The sequence below is a fragment of the Esox lucius genome, chromosome 17 (assembly GCF_011004845.1).
Source record: "Esox lucius isolate fEsoLuc1 chromosome 17, fEsoLuc1.pri, whole genome shotgun sequence".
NCBI classification, from domain to species: Eukaryota; Metazoa; Chordata; class Actinopteri; order Esociformes; family Esocidae; genus Esox; species Esox lucius.
Window position 1 is genome coordinate 32,515,998 of NC_047585.1, and position 21,614 is coordinate 32,537,611.

Sequence of the window (21,614 nt, forward strand, 5' to 3'; positions counted from 1 at the left end):
CACATTGATTTTTCAGTCAATCGATTGATTGCGGTTACTGTCCATCCAGTGGACCAATGACCAAAGTATCTAACAAAGTCTCAACCATAGACCCATACCACTATACATAATGTAAAGCTGACCTGAACACAATGAAGAGTAACTCATGTTTCAGAATACAGGACCTATGCCTCAGCATCAGCACTTACAAACTTTTACATTACACAAACACAGACACACACACTCTTTTACATTACACAAATGCAGACACAAACACTCTTTTACATTACACAAGCACAGACACACACAATCTTTTACATTACACAAACACAGACACACACATTATTTTACATTACACAAACACAGACACACACATTCTTTTACATTACACAAGCACAGACACACACACACTCTTTTATATTACACAAACACACACACACACACACACACACACTCTTTTACATTACACAAATGCAGACACACACACTCTTTTACATTACACAAGCACAGACACGCATACACACTTTTTACATTACACAAATGCAGTCACACACACTCATTTATATTACACAAACACAGACACACACACACACACACACACACAATCACACACTTTTACATTACACAAGCACAGCGGAAATCCCAGAAAGATCACAGCTCAGACAGAATTTTATACATTAAAAGCCAGTACATTTTTCTACCATAGGTTTCATTTCAGTCACACTAGACTGAATGAAAACAAGTGAATAAATCATACAAACCCATTCATTTTGTTTGACTTGTTGCCTCAAGCCTATAGGCACATTGCATCATGTGCTTTTTAGTTTTTTTAGCCTTTAGAAGTGTCTCAGAACTGGAATGAATATGAGGTCACTCTACGACACACCCCTGGCTAAGACACAGCTGAGCAGGAAGTGGGGGTTGAAGGGATGACAGCAGCCAACATATATGAATGTGTTTGAAAATGTTACTAGCTCACAAAAAAAAAAATGTTTCCTCTGGCCGTGTTTTTTTTTTAATTCCTCTCGAAGCTGATTGGAGGTGGAGATCAGCGGGAGGGGTCTTGGAGAGAAATTGAGGAAACTTTGAGTAAGGAAACCAGGATTTGACGCTTGTCAGTGTTGAGAACAAATGGAATATGAGAGCAGTTTTCGAAAAGGCAGTTACAGGAAGAGATTCCCAGACACTTCATGACCCTGCTGCCATTTATAGACTTGTGGTTGTGGAAGTGACTCTGGGAGTTTGTTGTCATTAGGGGTGTCCCCTAGCAGCGTGGGTCACTGGGGTGGAACATTTATCGTTCGTTGAATGGAAGGAATGGAAAGATGTTGAGTCAACATTGAGCTGTTTCTCAGCCCCATATTCCTTATGGGCCCCTGCCTTTCAATGGAAACCCAATGCTGAGTAAGACTGCACCGTCACGACCGCCAGCAAGGGTGTCCTGCTGTAGGCCAGGACACACAGATGTGTCTGGCTAGTGTCTGAGGTTGCCTAGTTACCTCTCTATCATAACACTTGAAACATGTACGGTACGGATGTGGGTCACTTAAACATGATGTCATGATGTCTCAGGTCTCAGGTTTGTCTGTCTTTCCCATCATGAGAAATACTGCTCGCGGAGGCCTACTGCAACCCACGTCTGAAATAATAAATAATGCTAATTCCAGTAAAGCAAGTGCAATATGAAGTATAAACTTGTGTGATTTATATCTTTATCGTGAACATTGTCCATGTTGTGGCTAATATAAGAAACTACTTACTATTGAGTGGCTCTAAGCCTGTATCCAACAAGTCCACCACTAGATGTCAGTTGTGCATTCCTATTCTTTGGCTAATAGTTGTGCCTGTGGTAGATGTGGCTAGATACAGTGTTCACTTGTATTAGCTGGGTATGTCTGTAGTGACAGTATTAACCTGTACTAGCTGTGTATGTCTGTAGTGAGGGTATTTACCTGTATTGGCTGGGTATGTCTGTAGTGACAGTATTAACCTGTAATAGCTGGTTATGTCTGTAGTGACATTATTAACCTGTAGTAGCTGTGTATGTCTGTAGTGACAATATTAACCTGTAGTAGCTGTGTATGTCTGTAGTGACAATATTAACCTGTAGTAGCTGTGTATGTCTGTAGTGACAGTATTAACCTGTAGTAGCTGTGTATGTCTGTAGTGACAGTATTAACCTGTAGTAGCTGTGTATGTCTGTAGTGACAGTATTAACCTGTAGTAGCTGGGTATGTCTGTAGTGACAGTATTTACCTGTAGTAACTGGGTATGTCTGTAGTGACAGTATTAACCTGTATTGGCTGGGTATGTCTGTAGTGACAGTATTAACCTGTAGTAGCTGGGTATGTCTGTACTGACAGTATTAACCTGTATTGGCTGTGTATGTCTGTAGTGACAGTATTAACCTGTAGTAGCTGGATATGCTTGTAGTGACAGTATTAACCTGTATTGGCTGGGTATGTCTCTAGTGACAGTATTAACCTGTATTGGCTGGGTATGTCTGTAGTGACAGTATTAACCTGTAGTAACTGGGTATGTCTGTAGTGACAGTATTAACCTGTATTGGCTGTGTATGTCTGTAGTGACAGTATTAACCTGTATTGGCTGGGTCTGTCTGTAGTGACAGTATTAACCTGTATTGGCTGCGTATGTCTGTAGTGACAGTATTAACCTGTATTGGCTGGGTATGTCTGTAGTGACAGTATTAACCTGTATTGGCTGGGTATGTCTGTAGTGACAGTATTAACCTTCATGTTAGCGCTAAATTTATTAATTGAATTAGTTAACTTTCCTAACTGATTGTGTTCGAGATTTACTGACGCAACACAGCCAGATAGACTGTTAATCTATGAAGTATTTTGCTGTGGTAAAGGATTAATTAGCAGCAGCAGGACCTATTTATGCTGGCTTTTGGGAGCTTGTATCCTGAAACAAAGTCGTCTTAATGTTTCTCTGTGTCCCTGATTAAAAGTTATGAAGTGTTAGTTGGGTTATCAACATGGCATTGATCCACTGTTACACTTCTCATATTTACCCTTATTTTCCATGTAAGTTGACTGTAAATACAGTCATTTTACAGCATCAACTTGGGAGCTTTTAGGGTTAACTGCCTTGCTCAGGGACAGAACAATAGATTTTTTTAAATCTTGCTTAACCAGGGATTTGATGGAGCAAACTCAGTTCCTGGTCAGTTGTTCTAAACCCCAGGCTGCTTTCAAAACCCTCCCCTCCTTGTCACACCAAGTTGAAACTTTCTTCTTGTATTACACCTCCAATGTTTTCATCACCAAATAACACAAACCAGTGCAAACAACTGGGACATTTTAAATAGGTGTTTAATCCAGTTTCCAAATACCCACGACACGCATTGCCCTCTGGTGAGATTATTGTCCTCATCAGCTTTGATGTTTGGAATGACTTGACTTATTGTTTGTACGGTCCTTCTTGCATTGTATGGGAACAGGTTTAACCAGAAGTAGACCTATCTGTCAGCACATTGTCACATCGACAGTCCTGCTTGGTGATATGGGTTGTTGTTTGTTTAGATCCGGATCTACTGCTCAGGCAGGTAATATCTATGTAGTGTGTTTCTTTTGAACGAAGCCCTATGGTTAGTACTGTATGCTGTAGTAGTAGTAGTGGTAGGTTGAAGGAATGACCGTGGCTATTGGGAACTCAACCCAGGTTCTACTCACAAGACACCCCCTGTATTGTCCCCACCTGGAAGTCCTACAGCATACAATGGTCCCCGCAGGCTGTGCCCTGGGGGGTCGGTCTGTGGCGCTGCACGCGTGGAGGGATATCTGTGCTCCGTGTGAGGGGGGAGGGGACAGGGTTGAGAAATAGAGTGCTAGGGAGCGAGGGAGGGAGGGAGGGAGTCTCCGGGAAGGAGTAGGCTGGGCCAGCTGAGGGAAAGTGTCAGAGTGTCACGCCTGCTTCAGGCGGAGTGCGGCGTCATCCACTGCAGGACTGTTGTGGTCCGTACGCCGTCTGACTGACCTGGGATGACACTGAGCCCGCAAAACACGCGTGCACACTTAAAGGAGCCTTCCGGACAGGCAGGTAGAGTACACTAGACGGCATGGGGGGCTCTCAGTCCCAACAGAAGAAGAGTGGCGGAGCCGCAAACTCAACCAAGCGGAGGACAAATGATACGTGAGTGGGCTAAATGATCTCTTTAATAAGTGGACACGCGACAGCGTTCTCGCAGTGACAACGCTGGTGTAGCTGTGTCTACAGAGACATGTCGGAATCGTTCAGTCAATGATTCACTGTTCATGATGAATGTGGCTGGAGCTCAACTTCTGTGTCTTAGGTTGTATAGTGTTGCTGACTGGTTTGACTGTTTACTTGGATGTTTTGTGTTCAGGCCTGACTATTAAGGAAGCTGTGATTATGATGGACATAATTATGACCTGTAAGAGCACTGACCAGAAAGGAACCAGACTAATAAAGATATATTATTGGTGTGGGGGAGACGATAGTCCACCAATTGATTTAAGTCAAGAGTGTCAATCTCATATTGACTGAGGGCTGCAATCAGCGTTTAACTCAGTTGGGAGGAGCAACGCTAGAAATGTTTCACATTTAAGAACAAACATTATTGTTTTTTTTACGTAACCCACCCACAGGCCATTTTTTTCATGCCTCTGATTTAGAGAGTAGGGTAGCTGGGAATTGTTCACTGTACCAAATAAACTAGTACCATAAAACAAAATTATATCTTGTCTGTTTATATTTATGGGCTTGCTGGTGTAGACACACAATGTGTGTATACAATGTGTTTCTACACACACAATGTGTTTCCACACCAACAATGTTGACCACAGTCAGTGTATCCCAGTGTGTTCTTACCTTCATGTTACTGATACTACAGTGCAAACGAAGTCTCTGTTCAGTCAAGCCCTTGCACACACGTGTGAGTATTCACACTCCCCCACCTATAACTCACTGATGACATTTCAAACAGCCTAGAACTGTACAGTGTTTTATACTTACTAGCCTGTGTGTGTGTGCGTGCGTGCGTGTGTGCGTGTGTGTGTGTGTGTGTGCGTACATGCGTGCGTGCAGACATGACTTATAATGCGATTCGATGTAACTTCACTCCATCAGGATGCTGCCTTTTATTCAAATACTTCCAATGGACCCAAACTGTTTGCTGTGTTACCGCTGAGATATGTAGACACAAAGTGTCTTGTCATGCTTTGTTTCAGCTGACCGTGTGATTGATCTCACAGTGGGAAATACCTCTTGAGATTTCACAATGATGGGGCAGCTAAAAACAAATAAGCGCAACATTTGGCCCATATGTATATTTATTAAAAACAAAACCTTTGATATGTAAAATAATGTTGTGTCTCCCAGCTTTTCTCCCTTCAGTATGTACCACAGCTGGTGAGATTCTAGTCCATAATATGCATTTGTCCAAAACCAAAAACAAAGAAAAGCTCTACATTTGCATATTTTACCTTTGCTCTAGAAATAGCTTTGACTAGTACAGTAGCTGTGTTGGTCAACTTTACTTTCAACAGTGTTTGTGCTTATGATTCAAGGTTGGTGTAGCTGTCTAAGTCTGAGTTTAAAGGCTTAGTTTTAGCGAAACACTTGAATTCCGCTCTTCATTTTGCAAAAGTATATAAAGAACATTGGCCTTTAGGTAATACATTTGTATGTTTGGCTATGCGGTTGGAGAGTTAAATTAATTTTTTATTAAAATTGAGCTGCGGATGGACCCAAAGATCCCGCCATTGCTTGCCGATAGCTACACCAAAGTAGGCTGGTGGATAGTGATCATTATGGTCTGGCGATGTTTGCTCTAAACAACACTCAGTTGGCGACAGAGAAGCTATGACGGCGAGAGATACGGGAGGTTTTACTGTGACCGGGGCATACACAAGCATCGGCCCAGAGAAGAGTGAGGAATTGCCTCTTAAAATGAATTACTTGAACATCAGTAAGCACTCTCTCTAGACTGCACACACTGCACAGCGGGCTGACCTTGTTGTTTTACCAGGGTTTGCCATGATACAAACTCTAGTGGCATATTATTAATGTGGGTCTTTCGTGAACTACAATACACTGTTTATTCTTGTGTTAAACCTCCATACCAGTGAATGGCTCTCAATCTCAATCAGAGTGAACATGTGTGCACTTACTGCTGTAAATCGCACTGGAAAAGCTTGGCCGATTAAACAGCTGTTACGCAGCCTACATGCACTGCAAACATGGCTCAACGTGGGACTTTGTCCCCTCCGCCTTCACTGCATGTGGTGCCCGGGACATGGCAGGGCTGCCCGAGCCGACCGCTGTCACGCTGCATTCAAGTGCGTCATTATTTACACCAGCACACCCTCTGCCGTGTTGTTACAGGGCCGAGACGGGATCTCAGGATCCTAAAACATGCGGCACTGCTTCCGCTGCAACCCCTTTCCACGTGGGATTAGGATCACGGAGAACATCGGAACCTGTGTCTTGTCAGAGATGGAACGTGACTCTCCGAGCTGCAGGACTTTTCAGTAGTGATGTGGACCCTGGTTCGCGATGTTTCTGTAGAATTTACCGTCGGGAAATGGTGTTGATGCAATAGGTCTGCTCACGGCTTGACAGCCGAGTGCCAATCAGATCCTACGGTGAATCCAATTTATTTGCATATGCTCCTGAACGTTCTGTTCTGCAACCTGTATTAGTTTTGCAATGACATTTATTTTTGTGTGCCCTTTTTCAGTTTATTAAATATGCTGGACTTTGGGCTTGATGTGTGATAGGCTGTTTATATCTGCCAAATCCATAAGTAGAATCACAGTTATACCTCAGTTAGCCATTTAATGCCAAGTTTAATGAAGATGTCATGGGGCACATATCAGCGCGTACATGACATAGTACACAGTTGGACTCATCAGTGGCACTTTTTCAAACAGTGGCCAAAAATCCCAGAATGCATCTTTAATACACTTTTTGAAAATGTCCACAAACCCTCTAGTGCCTTCTTGTGGAACCTAGTTAGAAAACCACTGAGTCAGAGACCTCTGGGTATAAGAGGTCACTGCCGCAGTGTTAGAACTGTCTCTACCACCAGATGGCTCTCTCATCACATGGAGATCATTTTCTATGGGCGACATTACAGAAGGAGCTTTCTCTGACCTAAACCCTGGCCCACATGGCCCCCAAATCTCTATATAAGGAACAACTATTGACCAGGTCCACAGCGTGTAACCTAGAAAATGCAGATATAGAAGACAGAAGGCCCAGGCACAGAGATGGTAGTTCAGATGTCAGCAGTAGGCGGATGTGGTCTCTCACTTCCTCAAACTCTTCATGTGCAGACAAAAAAAAAAAAGTTAATTCTTAACCCCTTTCAGGCACTACGTGAAAAAAAAAACATATGGGAAAATGGTCTTTTGTACTGATACGAAAACATTGGGTTTCTGTTGTGTGGTGGATTGTGATATTCTTGGTCAGGTTTTTGGACAGGTGCAGTAAGTCATGTGTCATGGATGAAAATAACAATGTTCATTATCACTGCTCCTAAAATAGACTTCCAAATCTGGCTTTCAAAATAGGGGTTTAAAACAGCTGACAATAAATAAAATATATGCTACTTAAAGGTACTATTTACCTCTTTAGATATACTGTATCTCCGCCCCCCCCCCCGCCTTTTTCTTTTTCTCTTGCTCTTTCTCCCTCTGTCCTCTATTGCTCTCTCTCTCCCCCTCTCTCTCACTCTCTGTCTCCCCCTCTATCTCACTCTCTCTCTCCCTCTCTCTCACTCTCTCTCTCTCTCCCCCTCTCTCTCACTCTCTCTCTCTCCCCCTCTCTCTCACTCTCTGTCTCCCCCTCTATCTCACTCTCTCTCACTCTCTCTCCCCCTCTCTCTCTCTCTCTCTCTCTCCCCCTCTCTCTCACTCTCTCTCCCTCCTCTCTCTCTCTCTCCCTCCTCTCTCTCTCTCTCTCTCTCCCTCTCTCTCCCCCCCTCTCTCTCAGACACATACACAGTGGGAGGGAGAGAAGCCACATCTCCATATGAATGTTGCGTTTCACTCCAAACATGTAGCATGACAAAGTTCCTAATATGACAAGTGTGTAGAAAGAACAGCAGGCGTAGAACCTTCTAGAAGCAGACAGTCTGGGGTGAGGAAGTAGTAAATGAGGGCCCAACTTTACATAACAGACCGTCCTCTTACCGTAGACAGAAATAGCACCAGGAAAGAAAAAGGGGCTGGCTACAAACCCCACTACACATGCCTATGTGTAGCAGTTTCTGTATCCTTTACGTGTTTGACTGAGTGACAGAGAGTTTAAAGCTGTTTGTGATTACGCCATCAAGGCTACGCTTCGACAAGCTTGTGTTCGTGCTAAGAAAGGCAGAAAAAAAGATGTGTGCCTTGATGGAACAGCGAGGCAGTGTGTCAAGACGTGCCATAGCCCTTTGATGTTAGCTTCGCTTGTCTGCACGTGGATGTGTGTGTGCATACAAATACACATATGTATATGTCTGTTACTGTCTCGCTGTCTTTAAAAACAAAACACCCTCCCTCCCCCTCTTTTCCTTCCTTCCCAATTTCATGATATAAGCAGTTGTGTCTATGACCATGTGTCTGTCGTGGTAGCTCCCAATTGGCTCGGGAGACCTAAAGATCATTGCATGACTTCTTCCTAGGTATCAGATCAAATCCACACTGCTCTTTTTATTATTATTTTTTTTTTACATCAGCAAGTCAAGACACACCCACTAACCTTAGTTGGCCTTTGCAGGCATCATACCCGCCTGAGGGAGCTGCTACAGCTTGGGCTATGAAAGAACACCATTCACCTGGGAACCAAACGTCTGACTGACTCAGTCAGGATCCATTTCACCCATCCATATTATTTGGGATGGGAGCCAAGACACTCCCCATTGAGCTGGCTTGTCGAAATTCCTCACATATTTAAAGGTCCACCTTTATTCCTCTGCATACCCATGAGCAGCAAAGAGTTCTGATGCCAGGCCAGGGAAGCAGGCTTTGAGGAACCGGTCCAGAAGTGTAATAGCTAGGTTCTGGTCTGCTGCACTGAGAACAACCAGTGGTCACTTACCACCCAATCGCTCCTTAAGCTTCAGTGTAGAAAACTGTATGCATGCATCATCTGGCTGTATGTGCATCAAATGTTTTGACAACATTCACTTCTTCTTACCATGTCTGTCAAGCCGTTTCCCCAAACAACTTGATGGATATGAAGCAGGGCTGTCAAATTATTCTCTTTCTTTTCTCTTTAGCAGTTAACACATTTTTATTTTGTGAGCCTCAGAATCATCCTTGGTGCAAATACAACTCCAAGTTCTCACATGAATTGTTTACATTTAATGTTTGTGTTCCAATAAGTTGTGCTGGACGTCATTCATTCAAATGGAGTGGAATGTGAAGGCCCCCTGGCTGTTTAAGTGTCCGTTACAAACCGGACACTGCAGAGTTTTAAAAGTTTCAAACTCTGCGCCATTTTAGCATAGCTGGAGTCCGTGAACATCACTGGAACATAACTAGGCAGGTTGAGGAAAAAGTAACCCAACCTTAACTTACACTTGTCCAACCAGTTGCGGAGCGAAATTACATGAATAAGATGTATGTTGTAAGGACAGACATTGTTATGTTTTTGCTAATGCGTAACATATTATATGTTTCAGTAGCACATTGTAATTTACCCTACAATAACAGATCATACAAAATTGTCTGTCAAAGACTTGCATATGTCTCTGAGACAAGGTCTGTTTCCAAGGCGTGAATACTAGCCAGCATGAGGTAGCACAGAGATTGACACCATCTACACTGCTCTCAGCATTTTGAACAGCAAATATTACCATGGAAAACACTTGGGACTGAAACCACAACCTCAGGCTTAAAGCGAACTACATCACTGACACTTGCTCTGACCATAATGGAACAGAAGAAAAGCACTATGCTAAAACATGCATCAAACATTTCGTGAATATAGCAAAGCAGTGGAATGTTCAACATTAATTGCCACGTGTGTGTGTGTGCATGCGTGTGTGTGTGTGTTTGTGTGTGTGAGAGAAAGAGATTGAGCAAGAGAGACGGACAGAGAGCGAGCGTGCGTGTGTTTAAATGTGAAGAACATTGCTGAGTGGAGGTATGCCTACCTTAACATTTAAAGCATGAAAAGCTTCAAATCACAATAATATTTTATTTCCAAATGCTTTCAGACAATTATAATACAGATTATTTCTGTTTGTCTTACCTTGCAATAAATAAACAGTATGTCTTAATGGACTGTTTTTTTTAAAATAGAATTGCTGCTAGAAACCAACACACACAATCCCACAGAAGTTCAATTCTCACTGTCAGTAGGCCCACTATGGAAACCAACATCCCATGTTATCTGACATGCTTTATAAAAGGACTTATGGCAGCTCCATTGAGCCTTAAGAGTGGCATGTGTTTTCTGTTCTTCTCAGCTTCTGAACTTTATTTGTTTTTTCAATGTAGAGTCAAAGGCGGTCCATTTCAGTAGCATTGGTGCATAACATACATGAAGGATAGCTGCTGACCATACAGAACTGGGTGGTCTCATGTCGGGAAAGGTTCCCAATCACATGGACCCCAGAGAAGATGGCTTTACCCATTTCATTCATGTTTATGACTCTCGGTTTGATACTAGAACAAACAAGCAGCTCTAGTGCTCCAATGAAGTGTTTTTTGATGTTTCCTAACAGCTGTTAAGTGGCATGCAAAAGCACCACAACGTTTTACACGTGCAAGTTGATAGCTAAACATTATAAACCAAAATAGTACTGTCATGCTTATAAGTATGTTATTGAGTATAGGCTATGCTTTATGATTGGATCAGCATCTTAACTCAGTTTTTTGGGCTTCGTATAGAAATGCATGTGCTGTGTTTGGTTGCAGCGTCTGGGCAGTGTTCCCACAGCGGACCATTGACTGAATTTCATTGACTGTTGTAGAAGATGATGTGGATCTCTGCTGAGAGCGGTTATGTAATTGAACAGTGTTCAAACCTGGCTCCCCATGTGTCTAAATATGTGTCATCATATCGCTTTGGGTTGAACAATTCCAACACCACCCCATCTCAGTTCCACACTGCAGTTGTCTGTGTGTAGGCAGACAGCACGAGCCCAATGTGAGGTGAGCTGGCCTTCTGCTCAAGCCTCGGGGACACGGTTTTATTTGGCAAAACGGTTGTCACAACAAATGTTTGAGATACCATAGCAGAGTTTAAGGTGCTCACCCACCACAATGGAAAATACCAGGCAAAATGGTCAAAATGATAAATTACTGAAATCCATTATGAAATGCATGAGTGATAACTCTCATTAGAAAGCATTCCTGAACGACAGAGAATCTACAAAAGGAAAAAAACAACATCTCCAGGAAATAAGGAAAGGAAGTAAATAGAAGGGACATTGGAACAGGGAGTGACAGGGTCTACTGGATCTGTGAGTCACAGAGTGGTTGGGGGCTATTAAATCTGTGAGTCACAGAGTGATTGGGGGCTATTGGATCTGTGAGTCAGGGAGTGTCTGGGGGCAAAGGAACAGGTTTCCCCGGTCCGGTCCAGTTGTGCTTGGCTGGTTGCCGTAGCCCTGTCGGCACGGTCGGAGGAGGGAAGCGGTTAACGGTTTAACAGCCTGAGGGTGGAGAGCTTGGCAGGCTACATTCCAAACCCTCTGTGCTGTAGAACGTGGATCTCCACTAATTCAACCACTCTGCTACACAAGAGTCACTCCTCCTCAGCTCAGTTTGTTTTCCCTCTTCTGCTTTTTACATGAGAGTGGAACGGCTGCCTGGCTGGAAGCTACCACTCTGTCACCAGAAGGGTCTCCTGACTCACTGGCCCTGAGAATGCAGCTTTAGTCTGAAGCAGCAAGCTTCCTTCCCCCCCTATGTTCTTACACAATGGTCTGGCCCTGGACTAGAGCGGGTTGGGGGAGAGTGTGAGAGCTAGGCAGCGCTTTGGAAGCCAGCTGATCATTGCGTGTGATATTTAGACTGCCACAGAGGCAGAGAGAGGGAGCGTGACAGACAGAGTTGTTGAGAAGGATAGCGACTAAAAGGATCTTTCAAATCAGTCGCCGTCTTAAGAAAAAGTTCCTAAATAGAACACCAGCGGCAAAGTGAAGAGCAGAGGGAGTGTCTCGTCTCTTCGGGGGGAAGTTGCTTACTAATATGATGAAGAACGCGGTCTAGAGGAGCTACTGCCACTCGAAGATCCGGAGACTGGTTGATTGTGTCGTCTTCGTGAGGCAGAGAAGATACCAGAAACGACCGGTTAACCATCACAGACAGATCTCACTACTGACTCGACTCAGTCAGAAGGAGGAAGCCAAACACATTGTCATTGTTGAGGATGTCTTGGCTGTCACCGGTGTCTTGGGCCAAGTGGACCTGGACCGCAGTCCGGGGAGCAGGGGAGGGAGAAAGCGCTGATGAGGAGGAGGGCCTGGAGGCAAAGGAGAAGGATGCACGACTCCCCAGTTATAGGGAGCAAGAGGAGGAGGTGGAAGACAGATCTCAAGGCTACAGGCGAGTGTGTTTGTTGGAGTCGTGAAGCCTTCAGAGTTAGGGAGCCATTAGGTGTGAGAGGGGGGAATGGAGGGGTTAAGGGGGAGGGGCACCTGCTCTCCTTTCCACCTGTGGAAGAATCGACGTTTTACTGCAAGGCTGTTGTCCACCAGCCACGTGGGCTCTTCCAAACAATGTTATGGTCGAGGCTTAATGGTTAAGGCCTGAGTGCGTTGTGAGGTGTTTGTGTGAGGTGTGTACTAGACTGTGTTATTGACCACAAACGAGTGACACCATTGATACAGAAAACACGGTGGCCTCTGTTAACGGTAGCCTTCTCTCTCAAGGCTGTGTGATAGAGATAGGGAGAGATTAGTGTTAAAACACTGTATCCACTGCAGAACACTGGCGATGGGTTTGGTTTTCAGTCACAGCTGTTACCGCTAGTTGTTGATCAGATGTGAGGAGAAATGCACATGGACGCTATGCAAAAACCTTACATTTGAATGAGTAAACGTACCAGATGATGTAATATGATGTACACAATAGTTTGTAGACATGCCAGACATACCTCGCCATACTCATCTCCCTCTCCCGTGTTGCCTTGTCTCTGTGTTCCAGTTCGGACTCAGAGGGCCACTTCGAAACCCCCGAGGCTCAGAGCCCTGTCCACCCACCACTCAAATCCCCAGGAGAGCTGGAGACCATCATCACCAGCCGAGCAGGTGAGACCAATGCAGCTTGTCTTTAAAACACAGAGAGACATAAATAGACATCCAGAGAATAATTTAAGGAATGATTAAAGTAAAAATAATGGAATCTATTTCCCAAAGGGAAATTACTGATTGCACTGTGCTGTACTGTAAGGACAACCCTTTAGCCCCACAACTTAGTCCCACAGTAATGGATAATGTATGGACATTATGGTACAACATAATCCCTCACAACAGCACTAATAGTACCAGTACACATAGTCCCATACAACAGTACTAATAGTACCAGTACACATCGTCCCTTACAACAGTACTAATCGTATCAGTACACATAGTCCCATACAACAGTACTAATAGTACCATTACACATAGTCCCTTACAACAGTACTAATCATATCAGTACACATAGTCCCTCACAACAGTACTTATAGTACTATAACTTTATAGTCCTGGACCACAGTACTTATTGTAACAGTACTTCATAGTCCCTCACAACAGTACTTATAGTACCAGTACTTCATAGTCCCTCACAACAGTACTTATTGTACCAGTACTTCATAGTCCCTCACAACAGTACTTATTGTACCAGTACTTCATAGTCCCTCACAATAGTACTTATAGTACTATAACTTTATAGTCCTGGACCACAGTACTTATTGTAACAGTACTTCATAGTCCCTCACAACAGTACTTATAGTACCAGTACTTCATAGTCCCTCACAACAGTACTTATTGTACCAGTACTTCATAGTCCCTCACAACAGTACTTATAGTACCAGTACTTCATAGTCCCTCACAACAGTACTTATTGTACCAGTACTTCATAGTCCCTCACAACAGTACTTATAGTACCAGTACTTCATAGTCCCTCACAACAGTACTTATAGTACCAGTACTTCATAGTCCCTCACAGCAATACTTGTTGTACCAGTACTTCATAGTCCCTCACAACAGTACTTGTTGTACCAGTACTTCATAGTCCCTCACAATAGTACTTATAGTACCAGTACTTCATAGTCCCTCACAACAATACTTGTTGTACCAATACCAGGACGCTCCGAGAAATTCTTCAGTTCAGTCCCACACCCACGCACCTCTGACTGACACTCAAACAGAGAGAAAGCATGAGCTGGGTGGCTTCTTTTGGAGTTTCCATGGCAACAAGGGAGATTTGTTGCTCTCTGTGGGGAACTGTGCATGTGTCCGTGTGTGTGTGTGCACATTGTTTTACTTCAACTTTTAACAGCCTTGTCTCCGACATGTGGTTTTCAGTAGGCTGTTTTCATGAACAAAAGATACAGTGTTTGGTGTAATCTAGTAGATTAAGGCCTTTAGACCCTTTATTGACTCTGTCCATCAATATAAATGTTTTCTCAACTGAAACTGCCTATTGCGTTTGCTTAGAAATGTGTGCATTAAACTGCACCTACTGTACAGTAAAGCTATTTGAACCCATTACATGTGTAAGAACATATGGGTATGGCTACATTGAACAGCAAATGCATTAAATAACAGGAATTGAAAAGAAAATGTAGATTTTAAGGGAACAGACAATTGTTCACTTTACACCAGACTGAATCCAAACATTACACTGTTGATTTGATTTATTTTACATTTATTGTACTTTTTGCCCTGTTTGTTGATGACAAAATCTGAAAATACTATGGATACATTCGAAAAGGCTGCATTTCCCCTAATTTTCCCCCCAACAGTGGGGTGGGGGGGGGGGACTTCAACAACACAAAAGACTCTAAAACGTCCTCCCTGTATTCCAGTCTCGCTTGTTATTTTCTTAACATTGTTTGACAATGTCTTAACATCATTCCCTAATAATTAGCCTTCCTTAGAACTCCCCCTCAATTAACCATTCTCTAAAACTGTTCATGAATTGCCTCCCAGGCTCCTAATAAAACCTACTAACTACTAACTAATGAGGCTATATGAATTCCATGTACAGTATATTACTGTGAGTTGCATTGGGGGTTAAAGAGGTGTGGAAAATATAGTTTTGCTGGATGTAGCACACAGTGCTCCATGATTTCACATTAGATTTGTAACTTTACAAACTCTCCTGTGTGTTTCAAACAGTACATTAACTGCAGCACTATAGTTTTTCCTCAAAAAGTATCCCTTGTACATTGCAGGTTTATAAAAATTGAAACGTACACAATACACTATATATACACCGCAGACTTTTATTTTAAAGACCAAATATGAAAACCAGAAGTCTTATTGTTGCTGCCTAATCTCTAATGTTGCCCAGTGTTTCTTAATCCTGGCCCTCGGGACCCAAAGGGCTGCACCTTTTTGTTTTTGCCCTAGCACTCACACACCTGATTCAAATAAAAAAGTTGATGATTGGTTGATTACGTCAATCAAGTGTGGAAGTGGTAGGGCAACATTTGAATCAGGTATCTGAGTCCTTGGGTAAAAACTAAAACCTCACCCCCATGGATCCCCAGGACCGGGATTAAGAAACACAGTCTATTGTAGCCGATTGTAGCTATCGAGTTTTGACAGTTAGTTAGCTAGCTTGCTTCTTACCTTTGGTCACAGCCACTTCCTGACAGATCAACACAAACGTGCGCGTGCACAGACAGCCAGTTATGTTTCTCTGACCTCACTCGCAAGCTTGATACTCAGAACGTCGGGTGCATGACGTTGTTCCTCTGCTCAGATGCTCGTGCGATTGTAAACTGCGCGCGAAGGTAAACTGAGCTACATTTTTCTGTGTTGGCGCATTACAATTTAGCAGCGGCGGGGCCCCACTCTTATTACAATAAGAGGGAAACACTGAAAAGGTGCTGCGAATTTAAGGAAAATGTGGGTTAGATGCTTTATAAGACGATAACTTCACAAGGTTTTGCGTGGGAGGAGTAATATAGGTCTCCAAGTGGCCACACGCTAGTGGGCACAATCACAGTTGAGGAATCAGAGCAAGCACACTTCTAATGGCTTTGTTACAGAAGGCTGTGTTCCTCACTGTTGTTCTTCCTCACTGTTGTTCTTAAATAATATCCATTATAAATTGCAATCATCGCACAGTTTATTTTAAAACGTCTTTGTTCTGTTGCTTAGTTATAAATAATGATCTTACCGTGTTCGACTTTTACAAGGCAATTCAGGAAAAAGACAGATCGTAACTTCAGTGCTCATAAAAATGACTAATGATTGTTTTCAGGTATGTGTCCTGCTGAGTCTTTACTTCACCGACACAGGTAGCCTGACTAACCCACATCCTTACACAGTGAAGAGATGTGGGAGCTTGTGTCAGCCAGATGAAGACAGAGGTGCTTTGTCTGCCTACCGTACCTCTCTAATGTGATTTCTGACTCTGCATGAACCTACTGAAGTTACACAGCCCTTAAAGCTTGATATTAAACTTTAAAATTACCTTATCAACAATTACACATTTTGTGAGAGAGAAGCTAGTCATGGGTGGAGCAGAGGACATTTTCTCACCATTCAGGTCCAACTAATGACATTGCTACACAACAGGAGCATAGAGTGTGAAGATTCAGTGACTCGTGAGCGGTACTTTCAAAACTACTTATGCAAAAGCTCTGGAGCAGAATAGGACCTGCTTGGGAATGGGCTTTGGACTATGGAATTCAAACCAAGGAGGTCAATCTTGAAAGAAATCTGTTGCTCTTCCTTGTTTTCAATTGTGTATGGGAAGGGTCAAAAGTTATAAGAACAACTTACCATGTGATAAGCTAGAAAAGTCTCCACTATATTGATGCAGTCTGAATTGTTGCGCCCCATTACTACAAGTCAGTGAAGTAGCAAATAGTTTCCATATTACTCCCAGTCATTTTGAAGTACTTCCAATACTTGAGTATTTAAGGTGGTTGGACGGCAGTTCTGCTTTCCACTCTGTGAAAACGTCTTTTAAATAAGTATTTATGTGACAATGCTGTAGGTCTCTGATCCTAGAGCTCTTAGTTCCATCCACAGTTTTTTAAAATAGGACTTCAGTCCTTTGCTGTTAAAGCTCAAATGGTTCTGATTTGGACTGACTAGTGACTAACCGGGTCTACTGTCTTTCAAGGCTAGTGGTGCTTTCTCAGGCCTGAGTAGTGAAAGTGTTGTTGGAAGCAGGAGGAAGGCTGCATACTCTGGCAGCAAGGAGAAGAGGAGTTTCTGTTTTGCTCCACAACCACAACCACAAACATCCTCTTCAAGTGGCCTGAAGCAAGCCTGGTCCAGGATCTGTTTGTGCTGTCTTGCCATTGGTTCGAGGTCTGAACAGATCTGGGACAAGGCTAAGCTGAAGTTGCAGTACATTTAGAAGCATTTAGTGTACACATTAATTACGAACTGTACTCTGTCCTGACCCGCTGAATTCCGAAGGCCAAGTAAAGTTACGACCCTGCTGTAGAATTTATGGACAGGAACACTGAGTCACTCCCTGCCACCCGAAAATGATTGGACTCATCCAAGTCTCCATTAAAACATTTGTTATCAGAATCTTCGCTTCAGTAAAGTGCTGTTTTCAACATTGGTTGCTACAACCTTGTGCCACTGTGTTGATGATGGTTATTTTTGGCCTGGGCAAATGCCTCTATTTAGATTCCAGCAGCAAGAGATTTCCATATAGAATAAATGTCACTGACAATGGAATACGGTGGTATGGCTATTCCTGCACGTTTTAAATCTGTTTTCATTAAAGGAACAACAACATCAGAGTAAGAAGTTGACTGACAGCAGGTTTAGTAGGAAAACATAACCGCTCTTAACTTGTATTGGCCTGCTCTGTTGACTAGTCCTGTTTTACTTTAGGCTATCAAAGTGCTGCAATCGGCTAAACCTATTACCGTATGTCCACAATAAGTTACAAAAGAATAGACTCTATTATAATATAATTGTGTTAAATTGGGACAAGAACTCTTCTGTCCAGTTGGCCTTATATTATCACAGTGTTGAGACTCAAACATAGGTATACAGGATTGTTGGTGTACTTGATGTAAAAATAGATTGTTATTTTTCTTCCTTTCTTCGAGAAAATGAATGAATTAGTAATATAATGATCCCTTGGTGCAGTGATCTGAATTCTGATTATCTGTTCAACAAAAGATTGGTACTCACCCTTAGTCTCTACATGACCACATACACACGCATTAAGCACACATTCACACACGTAAACTTAGTAATGGAAACATTTCACTTTGCTTAGAGATTATTAGCTTTAAATATTTTGAAAAAGAGGATCAACCCTGCATTAACCATGCAGTGAATGAATCTCTCCACTACACTGTATATAAATAAAGGAGTGTAGAGGCTTTTCCCTGTCTCCTAGCAACAGACTGTTGCATTAACATTGTCAAGACAATAGCCACCTAGCAACATTTGTACATTCTACATATTGCAAAATCAACATGTATAGCTCCCTCTACCAACACAGTCTCAGATTGTGACTAGCCACAGCATTCTCATATTGCCTTTTTTTCCCAGAAGATTATTATAATTTTTTTTATTATTTGGTCTTTAAAGAAAAGCGTAACCATGGAAACAGATGCAACTCTATGTTACATTGAGATTGGAAGAACTGACAAAGGAATATTAATGTTTCTTAATATTCCTAGCAACCCACAGTACCTTGAGAATGCTATTTTGAGGAATAACAACACATTCCAAACGTTATTTCTGGTCGAATTTTGCCTTTGTGACCATGTTTTGTAATGGTTCTCTCAGTTTCTACTTGTTTTGTATATTCGCTGTGGGTTTATACTTACTTTTTAATCGACTGGTCAAATCCTTTGTGCTTCTGTCAGCAGATGCCCTGGATGAACATGATGAGCAGTTGATGGTTTCTGGCCCAGCCGAGGATCCAGCTCCCAGCCTCCTCATTAACCAGAACATGGTTCAGTCTGAGCACTGCTTGGCCCCTGAGGAGGAGGTCCCCCTGGAACCTAAGGAGGGGCCCGAAACACTACAAAATACAGTAATCTCAGAAATTCAACCTGCGGCAGAACCACCAGCACAGGTCAATGGAGGAGAAATGGCCCCTGCGGCTCTGGACCTAGGCCTACCTGAGGAAAAGCCACTGGCAAGCAATGATGAACCAGTTTGTAACGGTTCCGCTGGTGAGATTATCCCTGAACCACAGGCCATAACCAACACAACCAATACAATCACTACCACCCGTAAGACCAAGGCCCCTTCCCTGAAGATAAAGGGAGTCCTGAACGGGGCTAGTGCAGAAGGGGACGCAGACAGTGACATTCCATTGGTTAAGGCTAGCTACAACTTTGACCCGGACCAGTTGGATGAAAGCTTCAACCCGTTCGCTAGTGGTGGTTCCAAGATCCCCAACTCCCCGACAGCTTTCGCAGCCGATGCACTGCCCACACTTGAGTTCCTACCTGAACAAAGCTCCTCTCTGCAGCTTTGCGGGCCTAGTTCTTCACCCAAAATGGACGTGGAGGAGGTCAAAGACATACCATCAGGGGAGCCCAAGCCTGTAAAGATGGAGTTTGGTTTAGATGAGACAGGTGGTATGAAAAATCCACCTCCCAGGAAGCTGGGTAAAAAGCCTGGCAGCAGGCTTTCCTCCAAGAAAACAAGGCCCAAGGCAACAACAACAACAATGACATCTGCCCCGACACCTGTGACCGAACTGACAGTAGTCGAACCAATAGCAAAGCCTATTCCAGAAATGACTTCTGAACCGCTTTCTGCACCAGGGGCCTCATTAAGTTTGGATGACATTCCTATTCCAAAGTCCACTTATAACTTTGATCCTAACCAGTGGGATGACCCTGATTTTAACCCCTTTGGCAGTGGTGGTATCAAAATGAGTAGTTCCCCGGTTTTGCCCAAAGGATCCAATAACTTTGATCCCCAAAACTTTAATGACTCTGCGAAAGCCCTAAGCAGCAACAACTCAACCTCCCAAAATACCCTGCCAGCAGAGGATGCAATGAAACCTAAGCCACAGCGCCCCCTGGATGAGGAGAAGAGAACACGTCAGACTCCAAAGAAAAACAAAGACAGGATCACTGCGTAAGTCTACAGGACTAACAGGTTTGGCATTTCAGGACATCCAACTTGTACACAGTGTGTACCACCACTAATAGCCTTTAGCCTTCTTCAGGTGTTCTTTTCTTCTTCAGGTTTGACCATGCTGATGGTCTTAACAGTAATGAAAGCATTAGATTTTTTTTCGCTGTCTTTTAAAAGCACTGGGGAAGCTTTCAAATGTACTTTAGAAAACAATAGCCATGTCTAAATGTACATATAACATTTTGCTCATTTGCCTATATGCAATACTAAACATGTCCTCATGGTTCTCACACTATGCCTTAAAGGTGGAATCTTTAATTGGAGCGATAACCAAAAACAACGTCATTGTTTTGGTATAAACCTGAAGAAATATTACTTTTCCTGCCCGGAGATGTGGGTGCAAGGACTGACCTCCATGATATACAAATCATAGTTTTAACCATGTTTTAAACCTATAGTATTTCTTCACATGAAACTTATTCACAAACATTTGAGTAAAACCAGCTTATATTTTAGGTTCTGATTTTTTTATGAAGCTCATGGAGGATTTTCTCATTTATATTCCTTAAGATAATATCATGGAAAAGGTCATTTCTTCCTGTAATTCAAAACAAAAAGTGACACCTTCAAATATTTTAGATTCATTACACATAAAGTGAAAAATGTCAAGCCTTTATTGTTTCAATCTTGATGATTACAGCTTTACAACTCTTACAACGGCTTACAAAAATCCAGTACCTCAAAATATTACAATAACATCTTTTATACAGAAATGTCGACCTGAATGTTGTACAAATTTAGCCACCAATGATTCTAGCATTTAAGGTTGTTTATGGTTGGGCATAAAGCCTCAGTACTTTATAATTTAGCAGAGCATACAGTGGTGTATAAATTATTGTTTTAATCTTTGTCCAAGTCAATGGCAAACATTTCTAAAACAGTTCTGTATTTACAAATCAACCTGTTTGAGAACGATAGACACTTAAGTATCTCTTTCTGCCACTGGCATTCTAGTTTTTTGTGTTACAAGTCTGCAGCTTAACCATCTCCCCCCTGGCAACTCCTAAAGACCTAGCTCCTAAATCTAATGCTGAGCAGTACTCTACTCCTCACTCTTCCTTCTCTCTCTGTCTCTGTCTGTCTCTGTCTCTAACCTTTCGTTCCCCAAATGTTCTCTGTGCCCCTACTGTATTTCCCCTTGTCTGTCTGCCTCTCTCCCTTCCGCCCTACCTACAAACCTCCGCTATCTGTCTGCCATGCACCCTGCTTCACCTCCCACCTTGTGTTTGTTCACCTCAGGACCACTGAACAAGTGAAGTTTCTCTGTTTTCTGTTGTAAGTAGCACGCTCTTCCTCCACGCACTCTCTTTCTTGTTCGGCCATCTTTGCTTACAGTCCCATT

General features: G+C 42.8%; 1 protein-coding gene across 6 annotated transcripts in view; it reads left to right on the top strand.

Annotated features, from left to right (window-relative positions):
* tacc1 (transforming, acidic coiled-coil containing protein 1) overlaps positions 1-21,614 on the top strand; it is a 32,990-nt gene that overhangs the window by 1,416 nt on the left and 9,960 nt on the right. Inside the window, exons 1-4 of one of the 6 annotated variants that reach the window (XM_020055775.2) lie at positions 4,050-4,137; positions 6,352-6,611; positions 13,116-13,219; positions 18,982-20,212. In XM_020055775.2, the coding sequence (XP_019911334.2) occupies positions 19,014-20,212 (1,199 nt within the window). In that variant the 5' untranslated portion in view covers positions 4,050-4,137; positions 6,352-6,611; positions 13,116-13,219; positions 18,982-19,013. Of the gene's footprint in view, positions 1-3,894; positions 4,138-6,351; positions 6,612-11,884; positions 12,516-13,115; positions 13,220-18,981; positions 20,213-21,614 lie in introns of those variants that run through there. The other 5 variants (XM_020055776.2, XM_010881352.3, XM_020055773.2 and 2 more) reach the window with 5 other exon arrangements.